The sequence below is a fragment of the Oxyura jamaicensis genome, chromosome 8 (assembly GCF_011077185.1).
Source record: "Oxyura jamaicensis isolate SHBP4307 breed ruddy duck chromosome 8, BPBGC_Ojam_1.0, whole genome shotgun sequence".
NCBI lineage: Eukaryota > Metazoa > Chordata > Aves > Anseriformes > Anatidae > Oxyura > Oxyura jamaicensis.
The window spans coordinates 9,238,579-9,252,546 of record NC_048900.1 but is presented as its reverse complement, the minus strand read 5'-3'; the positions used below and the strand labels follow the sequence as shown (position 1 = coordinate 9,252,546).

Sequence of the window (13,968 nt, the reverse complement as noted above, 5' to 3'; positions counted from 1 at the left end):
TGCGCACCTACTCAGGTGCTTTCTCAGATTAGAGACATAAGTATTCCAGGAAAGCTGCTTAATATTTTAAGCAGGATGATGCAGAGCCACATCAGGATTCACTGGAATATGATTTGCTTCTTGGGGCATTCAAAGGCCCTTTCTTTACTTACAGCTCAGAGTGTTTAATCTCCCTCCAAATTCAGTGTTTCCTGGCACATCAGAGTGCCTATTCCTGCTCTGCTTTACTTACCACAGGTGTGGGCTTGCTGCCTGTGACAAACTGTCTAGGAAGGCCTCTCTCTATTTCCTCTGGACACCAATTTCCTGATATTGGCGAGAAATTTTGCATTGAAAGTTTGCATTAGTCCTTTGGGAGAAGGACTCCCAATAGAATTAACTTGATCTGGTAACATTTTTAAGATTTTAACTTGATGGACGTCAGAGGTCAGTGTTACTAATCCTCCTGGCTTTAAGCTGCAAGTTCAGGGATTGGCTTTAGATCTGGAATTTGAAACTTTTCCCTAATGTTCAGCTCCAGCTGCACAGTTCTGACTCACATTTAAAGGAATTTGAGAAATGCCAATCAGAAACATGAAATGAGACCTTCATAAGTACATGGGCTTGCTGAGATGAGCACAGAAATGTCCAAAATTGGAATCTGCTTGTTGCCTTCCCATTACAATGTCATATGATGCATCTTCCATGCATCTCAAATGACCACAGTGTTTCCCATTTTAAGCCTCATAACACCCTCCAAGACACACTGTCTGGGCACGCCACAGCTAGGCGACAATCCTGTCGTGGTTTCAGTAAAACTTCCACCTGTGTTTCTGGTATCTGGTGCTGTGGGAAAGCCACCAGCAAGGCTCATGATGAAAGCTTTGTGGCATAGCAGTGAGCTTTCAGCATCGCGGGGGAGTTAAGATGAGGGAGGGAAAGGAGCACTGGCAGCCAGTGCCTTGGCCACAGAGGACAGAGCATCAACCAGCCAGACCTCATTTAAAGCTGGAAATGTTTGAAGGGCTTGAGATGGCCCAAAGCTTTCCAGCTGCAAGGATGAGGGCGAGGGCACTTGTAAGGGTGGAGCTTGGGAAAGTTTTGTTTGTAGTAGCAAGAAGTTAGCTGGAGATCACAGGTTAAGCAGCACCCGGCTCTCCCCTCTTATGCTCTACCATAACAAAGCACGTCTTAATGCTGTATCGGGAGTGAGTCATACCCCTAAGACTTCCTTTCAGTGGCTCTTCTGTGAATTGTTTACTTGCAAGGAGAGGATGTGTTGCTTCCAAATTGTTTCTACTGCTTCAGCGGTTTGCTGGAGTGATGGGTAGCCAGGACGTTGGCCTGTGACAGCAAATGACCTCTGCGGCAGCATGGCCGTATCAAGAGGTAGATTCTCCACTCTGTATCTGGGCCCTTGTGTTGTTTGTCCAAAAGCAAACGTGTTGTCTGCATTGTGTGTGAAGGCTGTGCCAGTAGGCACAGGGAGCTGAGATGCGAAGGGGCCTTCCTGCTGGCATGAAATGATAGTGTCTTTCACACAGTTCAATGTTGCATCTCCAAGGAAAAAAAAAATGCCGTTGGGTTCTTTCATCTCAAATGAGATGAAAGGTGGGATTTGCCAAATTTGTGCAGGGAAGTCCATTCAATATAGATTCCTATTTGAAAAGAACTGAAGTAGAAATGGGTTTCTGCTTCTCGCCTTGCCAAAGCCCCAAGAACCCCAGCACGGGACCAGGGAGGCCAAAGGACATGGGCAGCCAGAGTGCTTGCCCTGCCAGGCAGCCTGCTAATGCCGCTGCGCCCTGCAACATGGTCATCTTTGTGGCATTTGGAAGCTTGCTTTGTCCAATTCCAGCATATTCAGATTGTGTTACCAAATTTTCTTCAAAAGAGGAAAAAAGTATTGAGAAAATCCGGATGTGGTGCTTCTGGGGTTTATTTCCTGAGCATTATTGTCATTCCTTTTACTGCCCACAGTGAGGATGTTTGCTTAATGCCTTGCCCCAAGTCCTATGATTAATTTTCATCTCTGCTTGCCTGGGCTTCCAGTGACTCCATGGAAATTGTATCATCTTGTTGTGCCTTTCTTACCTCTCCCTGAAGTGCTGATAATACTTTCTCCCCCTCTAGCATGTATTTTGCTTATCAGGCTAAAATCTGTGTTGGTATGGGCTTGTCTTTTCCTAGATATGGATGCAAAATGCTCAGTGCAGTGGAGTCCCGAAGTGAGGAGGTACCAGCACACATGCAAACCTGGATGGGATGGGGATTGATTCTTCCTGAAGCATCTGCGAGCACAGGCCAGTAGCACCTCTCGTGGTGGGGGCGGCCTGTGTTGCCCCTGGGAGGGAAAGAGGCAGGGAGGCACAATGCAAACCCTTCTCTAAATGTGGAAAAGAGAGAAGGAAACCGGAGCACCGCCGCACAGCTGGGGCATGACTTGTCATCAGCAGCCTGGTGCCTGTGAGTGAGGGCTTCACCTTTAAATCCCACCCAATTGAGAAACAAGAGGGCAAGACTTCCACTGGACCCTGTCTCTCTGAGATGATTTATGGGAAATGTAACTGTAAAAACAGTTCTTGCTCTGTAGGGATAGGAATAACAGAAACACTTCCCTAGAGGTGCTCTTGGCAGACTGTTAGCAGTAGCATTGAACTTGACAAGCACTCGTATTTAGAGTTTAAACAGGGCTTTTGTGCCAGGCTGGGATTTTCCCTGCAAAAATTTCATCAGGACAGTTCAGAAGTATAGGTGAGGTTGTCCGCAGGAAAGGTGTTTCAAGGCACCCTGTTTCCATCAGCATCCTCCCTTCAGGACCAAGGCCAGCTTGCTCTGCTGCAGTGTCCTAAGCTGCCTTACCTGATTGGACCAATTTGCAGAAGTCTTGAGGGGTGGAAGTTACAACGAAAATTAATGAGAGTTCGCTTATGTAATAGACACTACTCTGGAAAATCAAGTCTTTAGGTCTTTTGCTTTAAGCAACCCAAATCAGAGGCTGTCATTTACCTTTCTTCCATGCTTGGGCTCCCTGTTTGTGGAGCATCCACCACTCATTTCACCAGTCAGAAATTAATCTTTTTGAGGTCCACACACACATACCATGCAATGAGTACTTCATCTTCAGAAGGCGGCTTTAACCACCTGCCCTTCCAGTCTGCAAGACAAGGAGCAAACAAAAGGTCCTGTGGTTTCTTGGTGAATAAGCAGTGTTGTCCTGCCCTCTGACAGAGTGTAGTAGGGAGAGAAGAAAGGTTTAATACAATCATGTTATTAAAGGCGGTGCCGCGGAGCAGCACGGGGAGCTAATAGGGGCTGCACAACAGCCACCTTGCCTACACATGGAGAGTTTCTTATTCTGGTGGTTAAAATTATGAGCATGCAACTCACTTGGTTTGGATATAGGAAAAGGTTCTTCACCGAGAGGGTGGTCGGGCTCTGAGCGTGACAGAGTTCAAGAAGTGTTTGGACGCTGCTCTCAGACATAGGGTTTGTTTTTTGGTGGTCCTGTGCAGAGCCAGGAGTTGGACTTGGTGATCCTTGTGGGTCCCTTCCAGCTCGGGGTATTCTATGATTCTGTGAACTGACTTTTCAGTAACTTACACCTTAAAGAAAAGGTAATGATGACTGCGTTCCTATCAAGTCTAAATCAGGTTTTGACGCACAGTTAATAAGGAAAACTGTAAATTCTCCATTACAAAGAGGAAAATATGAGACTTTAATGGATACTGTTGAGCATCTGTACCGTGAATTCACTGGATTGCATATCTTGAGTTTCTCTTCTGCTCTCCCTTTGTGCAAGGCTGATGCAGGCTGTGATGATGGATTTGAAAAGCTAAGAGCAGAACCTCTGATTCTAGCTTTTAAAATTTTGAGATAACAAGAGGTCCAAAACCCCAGTGTGCTCTTCAGCTTTCTAGTGTTCCACTTTAACTCTCTATCATCTTCTTACATTTCTCTCTTCTAGTGTCTGATAAATGATGGTGGATCTAAAAATCACAGCCTGAAGAAGTGTACTTTAAGAAACCTGTTACGTGTCCAGTCTCTTTTGCTCAGCCACAGAGATTTCTTCTTATCTGAATGAAATCCTGTTTGTATGCGTATAGGTCAGAGGAGCCATGGTCCTGTGGGATGAGTGCTTCTGCTCTGCTGTGCGAGGAGGGAGCACAACCTGCCTGCTGACTCCTTTCCCCATTGGTCAGGTGGGTGGCTGTTCCTCCAAAGCAAGCAGCCACCAAACGTGTAAAGCGAGAGCATTACCACACACATCGCTGTGTATTCTAGTAGGATGCAAATGTTTTTGTAAACATTTCCCCAAACCAGAAACACAACTTGCAACATGCTGTAAGAAAAGGGAAGTTTGTTTCTGGTTAAGCTGGGGCATGGGGAAGTTGAACTGCGTTTGAATGGGTTGGAGTAGAAGACAGCTCTGCCCTGCCCTGCCACCCTGCTTCGACGGCATACAGAAACGGTCTCACAGGGAGCCACAGGCCCTTGCTGGGGAGTTGGGCCACCACTCAGTTCTTTCCCTTCTTGGATTAGGAGTAAAATGAATGAATGTGCTGCTTACTGGTTCTGCTTTTGCAATAAAGCCTCGAGAAGGGAGTAAATTGGCTCTAGCAAGGCAAGCCAAGCACGTTTAGAGATATTCACTTGGTTCAAGCAGCTACAGGGCTGGAGGTGCTTCCTACTGGCTCTCCTGTGCTCCTGTAGAAGAGGAGGGATTTTTCACAAGTTCTCACATGACTTAGAGAACATGTACCAGTGGCTTTCAGCGGGGCTTCTGCAAGAAAAATACTTGGGGTAAAAATATCAAAGCACCGAAGTAGTTTTTGGTGACAGAGTCCATTTTCAAAAGTGACTCTGATGCTTTGCTACCCGCATCCCACTGGCTTTGGGGAAGTTCAAATCACAAGTGCTCAAGGGGCACCAAAGGCGAGATTTGGCCTTCTACAGCACTAAGACCTTGTCTGCCCAAAGGGTCTTGCACCAGTACTTGTTTGGTTTTTTAGGTTAGCAGCTCTGTGCTAGCTGATCTGACCGTGTTGCTCCTAACCCAATTAAATTTTCAAATCATACTATAACAAAAAGTATGTGACTTCTATCAACAATGGATAGAGGAGCATACCAAAGTGTGGTGATGGTAGGTGGCTCGAGGATGTTTGTTAAACAGATGAACTGACTCACATCTTGTGATATTTAGTATTTAAGCATTTATTTTTAAAAAACTGGATTATTCCATTTATAGGAGCGCATTTTGGTTAGTTCTGAAGACACAGAACTCTGAACTTCAAGGGCCTTTGTGTCTCTGATCCTGCACAGGGCTATGCAGTGTACTAAGCTTCTGGGAAAGCAGAAACTCCCTGAGTCCTGTAAAAATAAAAATAAAAAAAATGCATTTTTTTCCTGGTTGAAGGCATGTGACTAGCTATATATGAAGTCAGCCTCATGATACATTCATGGGCCTTTAAATCATACTTCCCATAGATGAGAAAGCACTTTTAATTAAAAGGCATTCATGCTACCAAGAAATACACTACTTTTTGGTAACCTGACATCTCAGTGAAAACACTCTCCTAGTGGCAAATGATAATTTCAGTCATCAGAGAAAGACGTTTATAATGTAAATGACTTTTTGATACTGTACTTGTTTAATAATCCTGGGAATTTTCAGAGGGGCAGGATTTCCAATTTGAGGCACTGGGCAAGGCAAGGAGACATTTACATTTTCGATAAATCCGAACACGTTGGTCCCTGGTGGGGTGGGTTGGGCCAGTACTATTGTTTTCATGACGTTTGTGATGCTGGCCCCACTGAATGCAAGTACCAATGTGTGAGGACCTCTGTGTGCTCTTCTTCTCAAAGAAGAAAGAGAGAACAGACAGATTTCCCCTCTCGTTTCTGAAGCGTAGGGCAGGGACACAAGACCTAACACTGAACACTGATGGGAGGGGGATGCTGAGACCATCCCGTGGTTCTGCTGTGAGCAGCATGCTGATGGGCATGTTGAAAACATCCTGCAGGACAAGGAAGCCTCCAGGCAGTTTTGCTCAGGTGGCATTTCTGCATCTGCCTTCTGTTTTTATCCTTGCCTGGGTGTTGGAGCCAGATCTTCTGTCTGGGGTATCTCAGGGTCTGTGATTTTGTTGGTTTGACTTTCAGTGAGGAGCCCTTCACCCCAGTGGGGGCTTTTGGCCTTGCCTCATGTCTCAGAAAGTAACTGGGGGGGAGTGTCTTCCCATGACAGCTTCTGCCAAATGCTGAAGCCATATCGCTTGCCTCTGCCGCCCGTCACTTTGCCTGCCTTTGTGCCCCTATGTGCATGGGCTGCCCTGGGCACAGACCTCCCCTCCTCCCTGTCCCCATGGGGCTGAGCCGCAGACAGCTCCCCTGCATGCAGGGCACAGGACCGCATCCGATGCCGCCCTGGGACTGTGCAGCTCAGAATACTCTCACTCCGTGCTCATACTGCCAGCCGCTCGGAGCAGAAGAGGCAGTTCAGTGAAAGTAGATGAAGGGTAGAGAAATGCGTTAGTCAGTTATCTTCTCGGTCCGTATCAAAGAAGTGAGATACACTTGCGGTTTGTAAGATTTTTTTATTTTAAACTAAGGGAAATACACCAAGCAAAGTAAGAACAAGAGTAACATTTTCGTCAGTAACAGATTGCACAAAACAAAACATGAGACTGGAGATGTCTGTGAAAGGTTGGCTCTTGGTTCTTTGGAATTAAAATACATAGAATATAAAGTTGTAAGAGCTACCAGCGGCACTAACTGCCCCAGCGCACCCCAAGCACCCTAAGTGATTATTTACTTCCAGTCAGCTTCTCAGTTGCAACTTCACCCATAAGGTTGGGATGTGCTCCGAGTCACGGCAGAAGAGTTTCACCCGCAAAGGTGCAGCTGGCAGGAAGCAAAGCACCTAGTCCCCGGGAGAGCCCAGGCAAGGGAGAGGAAACACACCATGGGGCAGCTGGACCACCACGTGGCCACAGCAGCACTTCGACTTTGCTGAGGCCTTGAGACCTTCCTGTGATGCGCAGGTGATTTGATGTTCATCCCAGCAAGTGCCGTAGATGGTCAAGGCCTTGAAGCAAGCAGCATCTTGGCTCCCCAAGCAGGTGAAGGCCATGCTGCTCCCCTGCTGGCTCATGTTTCCCACCTCCATCCTGGCTGTGTGTGCGTTGTGCAGCGTGCCACAGCTCTGCCTGCCTGGGGCTGTGCTTCCCTTAGGAAGCTCCAACGCGGTGTTTCCCTTGCCAGTAGCACAGAGAGGACAAAGCTGCAGGTGGGCTGGAGAAGCTTTCCTTTCATCGCAGACTGTCTCTGAACTGCTTCACCCCCCCCACTCTATATGCACCATTTATGGGCAGGTTGTGCAGGAATCGTATAGAATACCTTAGTTTTACATGACACCTTTCATTAGAAGGGACCCAAGGTACCAACGTCTACCCAGCTCTGAAATGCAACCAGCTGCAAAGCAGAGCTCCTCCCCAGCTCAGAACAGATTGAATATTGTGACTTGTCATTCTCAGGGTCATCAACCCTGCAGTGCATCAAGGGCTCTTCATCCCAGAAGCGTCTTTCTCTCGTACTTTGTGGTGATCGGGTGCCATCCAAAAGTTTGCTACACCCCCCCCTCCCCCCCCAATTTTTAAGCTTACTCTGTCACTGCAGGATACCAGCCTATTACGGCATGCACTCGAGCAAACTGAATTTCATACAGAGAGAAATTGCACGCTCTTCATCCGAGACAATAAGTGCCCTAAGGTTTCCTGGAGGGTGTAAGGGAGGAGCTGACTCAGAGCAGAATCCTGCTATATTTTATACAGGCCCCAATATGTGTCATTGCCCATCGTAATAGCTTCAGGACTGATATTTGCCTCACAGTACAGCGTATCTCCCTTCTCCAGGTAGAAAGGTCTACCAAAATTTACCATGCCCATTTCATCCCCTGCCTTTGGTCCCACAGCCTTGTTGAGACTGATGTTTGGCTCTTTGTACAGCTCCACTGTGAAAAGCTCTGTCACGTTCTTTTGGCGGCTGATCTGAGCGTAAATGAAGTAGTTGCCATTCTTCTTGATTATCAGGTGTTTGCGGTTCTGCTGCACCAAATCATCACAGTGCTTCAAGTTCCACTCCCAGATCATGGTAGCTTTGTTGGTGGATGTAGAATAGTTCAATACTGAGGGAAACACAGACAAAACAGGAATGGCGATTAATTGTGTTTAAGGACAGCCTTGTTCTGTACATGCACGTTTTGTTACTATCTCCTGTTGCCACATCTTGTTCCCCACTCCCTTTCTGACATTTTCTTTAGATTATGATGATTGTTATTACGGATCTTTTTCAGCTTACTGACTCAGAAGTGCTAGGAAGGGGTCTCAATCTGCCGAGAGAAGCTCTGAAGGACCCCCGGGGCCATGGATGGCTTGCAAGGGCTCCCTGCCATTGCAGGTGAGCTGCTCAAAGCACCCTAGAGAAAGGGAACCTTTCTGAGGGCTGGGTCTGAGCTGGTCCCTAATGAGACCTAATTCATGGGCAGAACTGCAGCTGGATCTGAGGATGATGAGGGTTACAGTAACCTGCTCACTGGCTGCTGCAGCTGAGTCTTTCACGAGAGCTGAGCCTGTGGGGTTTTCTGTCTGCATACGAGGAAAAACTTTACTGTGAGGCTGACTGAGCACTGGAACAGGTTGTCCAGATCAGACTACATGACCTCCAGGGGTCCCCTCCAATCTCAAGCAGTCTGTGATTCTGTGATTCCCAGGTTTTGCCCCCCTCTCTGCATGGAATGAGCGTGTCCCGCCAGCAGTAAAGCTCAGGACGGATGGCAGTTGTCATACGCCTCGCAGCCTGGGTGACGAAGTGGGAACACACGGCCAGGTTTGACTGGGCATAGTGTGAGGTGCATTATTCTGCAGTTCTTCGTGCAGCAGGCTCTCAATGCAGGGTGGATCCAATAGCAGAAAATGAGGATACCCAGCCCAAATGGTGCCTGCAGCCACTACCTCTGTCTGGGGGATCCTGTCTGGTTAGTTTAATGCATGCCAAAGTGTTTTACAGACTTGAAGAAATCTCTCTGAGGCTCTGTGCTGGTACATGGGATGTTTCTGTAGTTCTGCCTTTGCTTGAGCCTAAGGGACTGACTACCGATGCTGGGTAGCAACAAGTCTGACCCTGTGACGCTGATTTTATAGGCTGTTTTCACAAGTGAGCTTGGCTGATTCTGGCTGAGATGGGGTTGCTGGCTGGCAGCCCTAGGTGCAGAGCTGAGGATAGCTGTCATGGCCAGCATGTCCTATGGGATCTGTATTTCTGTGGTCAGAATTCACACCCTTCTGTGGAGCAGGTGAGAGCAGGCATAGGGACTGAGATGATCCTGAGAGACAGCAATCATTGTCCCAGCACAAGTCTGACAAAACCAGAAAGCAGCTCTGTTATCTCCATACTTACAAAATCCATGTGCCCAGCATGTCTCTGGTGGCTGTGGAAAGAAGCAAGGCTTGGTCAGTGTTTTCTGCTGAGACTTTTCCATCTGTCAGTGAGCAGCATTATCATCGCAGGCGCACAAAAGCGTTCCCCAGGAAGGGAAATAACCTTTTTATCTGTAATTACAGTTACTGCTTTCAAATGCAAACAATGATTTGTTATGAAAAATACAGTTGTTCTCTGACAGAGTTTTAAATACTTAAAAAAAGATCAGCCTTTTTCACATCCACTTCGGTGGTATTTTTACAAAATAAAGAAGACAACCGTTAGCAGTGCCTGGAAGAGGTCTGCACATGTCTCGAGTGACAGGACTTTCATTTCATGCCTGGACTCAGCGGTCACAAATGGTATCGCTGTGGACATGGACTCAAAGCCATACGTGTGGGGAACTTTACAACATTGTGCTAATTCACCCTCATAAAACCCATGAATCATTCCTTCTTGTACATTGCAACTTGAAATCGTTTATTCCGGAATTGGTGCTCTGGCAGGTCAGCCCGTGCTGTAGTGCAGATGCTGCTTTCCTGCTGTGCTCGGGGAGCAGTGGAGGCGTGCTGACAGCAGACACCGCTGCCTCGGAGTGCCATGAGGGCTTCCTTGCCCCTAGGCAAGGAGGAAGAAGGAAACACACAGCTGAAGTGATGCCATCAAGAGTGTACCTATGTGCAGGATGGGGAGGACAGCTGCTGACTTTTAAGCCTACCTCTCTTTAACCACTACACCGTGCTTAGCTCGGGGCGACAGGGACAGGGCTTTCTGGTCCCCTAGTCAGGGCAGCTTTCCAATGCCCTTTCAGCCCCGGGAAGGAGGTGGCTCTGTGGGAGCACGAGTGGTAAACTGACAGGAGTGAGAGATTTCAGTACATTCCTGTGACTCATGGCTCGGTGTTTGCTTATGGAGGTCATGCTCTTCCCAGAGAGCAATTTTGGAGTTCTGTTTGCTGTCTGATCAGGGACCCAAAGGAGCAGGCTTGAGATCAAGTTACAGGCATAGGCACCCTATTGCTTCTCGCATCTTGCAGGCTGCAAACTCTGAAATGTTTACACTTGTTGCCAAAACAGGACCTCGTCTACTCCTTAGGAGGTTGCTGTCCTGCGTGCTGGGGAGGGTATCGGTTCCTTGCAGGGAAACGCTTTCGTTACTTGCTCCTGTCTCTCTCCAATTAACATAAACCGATGGGATTAAGGACACTTCTTTCACTTGCTAAAGGAGCTGTCTTTCTGCAAGATCATATAAAGCAAAGTGTGAGAGGGATGTGGGAAAAGCTGTGTGCGTCTGGGTGCTCAGTGCCATCAGAAGGATGCAATTGTGTCTGCAGGTCATGGACCTGCTGCTTCACAGCTCTGAAATAGATAGGGAAGGCTGTAGGAGTGGGTTAAAAGTACCAAAACAATTTCTTTCTATTTTTTTAATTGTCTGCTAGATAGTGCTGTAAGGTGCATTCAGGTTTCTCTCTTGTGGGAACTGAGCACTTTTCATACTTCATAAAAGCAATAAGTGCTTTGCAGAGTCAATTCTCTGAGGGGTCCCTGGAGTCATTATATCACAAGAGGGTTAGATGATTCTCAAGACCATGAGAACAAGCCATTCCGCCTCCTAACAGAAGGGGACTTTTTCCTTGTCCATTTTCTCCCCAGGACTGGAATTGGAGGGAGCTACATCACAGTCGGATATTAAAAACATGCCTTGGATCCTCCCAGAAACTAATTCAGTTTGGAAAGCAGCAAGTAAAAAGCTGGACTTCAGCACACTCATGACTTGGCTCTCCCTTGTATTTCTTTTAGTTACAGTACATGCAGATAGAGAAAAGAGAAAAAAGAATAGCTAATGAAATCCAGAAGACAGCATGACTCAGTAACTGCTGCTTAGGCAAGACTGTAATAGCACTTGGCAAAATAGAGTGAAAAGGCTTTGTGCCTGGTGAAAGACCAGGACTCCTCAGCCTCTTTTCCTGACAGAGCATCACCAGTCCACATCACATTAGGAAAGTGTACATCATTGATGCTGGAGAGGACATAAAAGAGAATGAAAAAAAACTTGGGTTTTTGAATCTTACGGAAATAAAAGCAAAATGCTGAAGATGGTTTCCCACGGAACTGGGTCAAATGTTATCAGATAAAACTTGGAAAGCAAAAGAGTTAGCAGTCTCCAAGAGAGAAAGAATGACTAGATGACTATTCACGGTTAGATGATAGTATAAGCGCAGCAGTATTAACCATTAGGGGTATACGCATGTTGTATAGTCCAGAGCCAGCAATTTGTCCTTACCTGTTTATGAAGGAGCAAACAGAAGACTACTGAGATCGCAATCAAAACAAATATTGAAGTATATAAAGCCACTTTGCAACATGGACATTTCCTTTTCTGTGGAGTATTTCCATTCTCCAGCAAGTTTGGTGCTTCCATGATACTTATCTTCGGACAGCCAGAGGCGAGGATGGAAACAGCACCAAGGTCAGAAAAGGCACTGACAGAATTCCTGATCTCATTAGCAGGACGGAGCATGGAGACAGTTTTATGCTGGAGGTTTCCCCATGCTAATAAAGCTGAGAGGAGGAGCCATGGTGTGTTTCATCACTAGTCTGGGACTAAGAGGCAATGAGTGAGTGTTTCCTCATGAAACTGAGGCAGAGAACTTTCATTTGGCTCCCAGCCCAAAATGACCAAAATGAAACTCCGGTAATAAGCTGTAAGGGTTCCAAAACCATCTTGGACTTCCGTGCGAGTCAAGTTTACAAACTCTTCAGCAAGCATAAACTAAAGGGATGAGGTGCCAAGATGGCTGCATGCAATCTGCTCCCCTCTCTGGAGGCTTTACGGGGCTGAGAAGCTGGCACCAGATTAAACCCGTTTCTCGTTTTGACACCACAGATCTGAGCAGTGATGACGGAAGGGCATTGCTGCAGTTCCCTGAGGACATGATTCATGCGGTAAAAGTGAAACTACACACACTTAAACACATGACTGCAAGCAAGCAGTGCTGTGGAGCCACAAGTATGATCTCGGTGGCAAGTGGAAGCACTTGCATGCAAACAATAGCTTTACTTCCACACTACGACTTGAGCAGAAGGGCAGAGTATGAAAATAGTCCACATTTTTTAAATTTCTTCCACTTTGCAGTTTGAAATGAGCTGGCTGATTTTCAGCGTCTTCCTAAAATGATTTATTTTTCAGCATTGGAAGTAGTTTCTATTTTTACATTGTACATAATGTTTTGACTTTTCTTTTGATATAAACATGTTTTTCACTGCTGTTTATTTAAAAAACAATTCTGATACCCAAAGATCTGTCACTTAGAGATCTGTGACAGCTGTGCTGCACTCACTAATTCTGCAATGGATAGAGCGCATGGAAAATGAACTTCATGCACTTTAGCCTTTTGCTTCTGCTCTTCCCAGTCCTCATTCCAACCTGCAGAAGGAGCCTCAGCTTGAGGAATGGGGAAGCTTGCTTGTGCTGCATCCAGGCAGCCGCTGGGGCAGTGCCAGCTGCTGCCTCTCTTCAGGACATCTCCATCACCAGCCCAAGCGCCCCGGCTCTTCTGGATTGCAGCCCAACTCGGACCTTCTCGGAGGAAAGGTGCCAGGGAGTTACTCGGAGCGAAGCCCAATGCGGAATGGCAGCAGTGGAGGCAGCAGCAAGGTGCTTGCAGCTGGACCTTGCAGGGCTGTTTGCCATCGGGGCACACTTTGGGACAGCTTCAGGGTAAGGTGTGGGCATGCCTTTGAGGAAAACCCCAGAAAGCCTCAATGTGATTCTCCTGTGGTCCACCACCCCCAGACGGTACATATTTTCTGCCTGCCTTGGTAGTGACTCTGGATGGTTGACGTCAAGGAAATAGGGTACTTTCCACAAACTCCTAAAAAAGGCAATTAAGGACTTGGCGTGTATGGGGAGAACCATTAACCTCTACCCCATGTGTCATCTTCTGCTCCCAACCCTGCAGTGATACAAGGGAAGAGCAATGGCTGTCTTTGTGCCAGCTCCCTTCCTCAAATAAATGGTTCGTTGAAGCCATGTCTGCCAGAGCCACATAGGATCCAGCTGCTCCTCTGGCAGCGTGCAGAACCATGCAGTCACCTTGAAAGGCAGCAGCACCAGGAGGACAAATACACGCCACCAGCAAGAGCCCATGGTCTTAAAATGCTAGGGCAGGGAGCCTGCTCCTCCCTGGGCACTCCCTCGGGCTGGTTTAGGAACCCCATTTTGGCCCCAAAACAACATTGACCTGTGACTCTGACCCTGCAGCAGCAGGTATTAAGTTCACCACTCCTGGCTTTGACCAGATAAAAAGCCCTGAACAAGCCCTGAACAATCTTCATTTTAAAGCATGTGACATGCTGTGCATATACTGTGTAGGCAGCGAGGGTCTAAACAGGTGTACATAAAGGTGTATGTTAACAAACACAACAGAACGAGAAAGTGGCCCGAGACAAGACAGGAAAAGAAGATCTACCAATGGCAATTTGAGCAACTTTTTTTTCCTTTTTTTTTTTT

General features: G+C 47.0%; 1 protein-coding gene across 1 annotated transcript; it reads right to left on the bottom strand.

The window, feature by feature from the left end:
• Positions 1-6,555: 6,555 nt before the first annotated feature.
• LOC118171137 lies at positions 6,556-13,588 on the bottom strand. The gene is made up of 3 exons (XM_035333995.1): positions 11,740-13,588; positions 9,436-9,466; positions 6,556-8,164 (listed from the first exon to the last, which is right to left on the bottom strand). Exons 1-3 carry the CDS (start codon positions 11,974-11,976, stop codon positions 7,797-7,799), a joined length of 636 nt encoding a protein of 211 aa, XP_035189886.1. The 5' UTR covers positions 11,977-13,588; the 3' UTR covers positions 6,556-7,796.
• Between the last annotated feature and the right edge of the window lie 380 nt (positions 13,589-13,968).

Coding starts and splice junctions, on each gene's coding strand:
- LOC118171137 (XM_035333995.1), bottom strand. CDS start 11,976: ATGCTCCGTCCTGCTAATGAGATCAGGAATTCTGTCAGTGCCTTTTCT. Junction 9,467..11,739: donor GTTTGCTCCTTCATAAACAG/GTAAGGACAAAT, acceptor TTCTTTCCACAG/CCACCAGAGACATGCTGGGC. Junction 8,165..9,435: donor ATGCTGGGCACATGGATTTT/GTAAGTATGGAG, acceptor TGTTTCCCTCAG/TATTGAACTATTCTACATCC.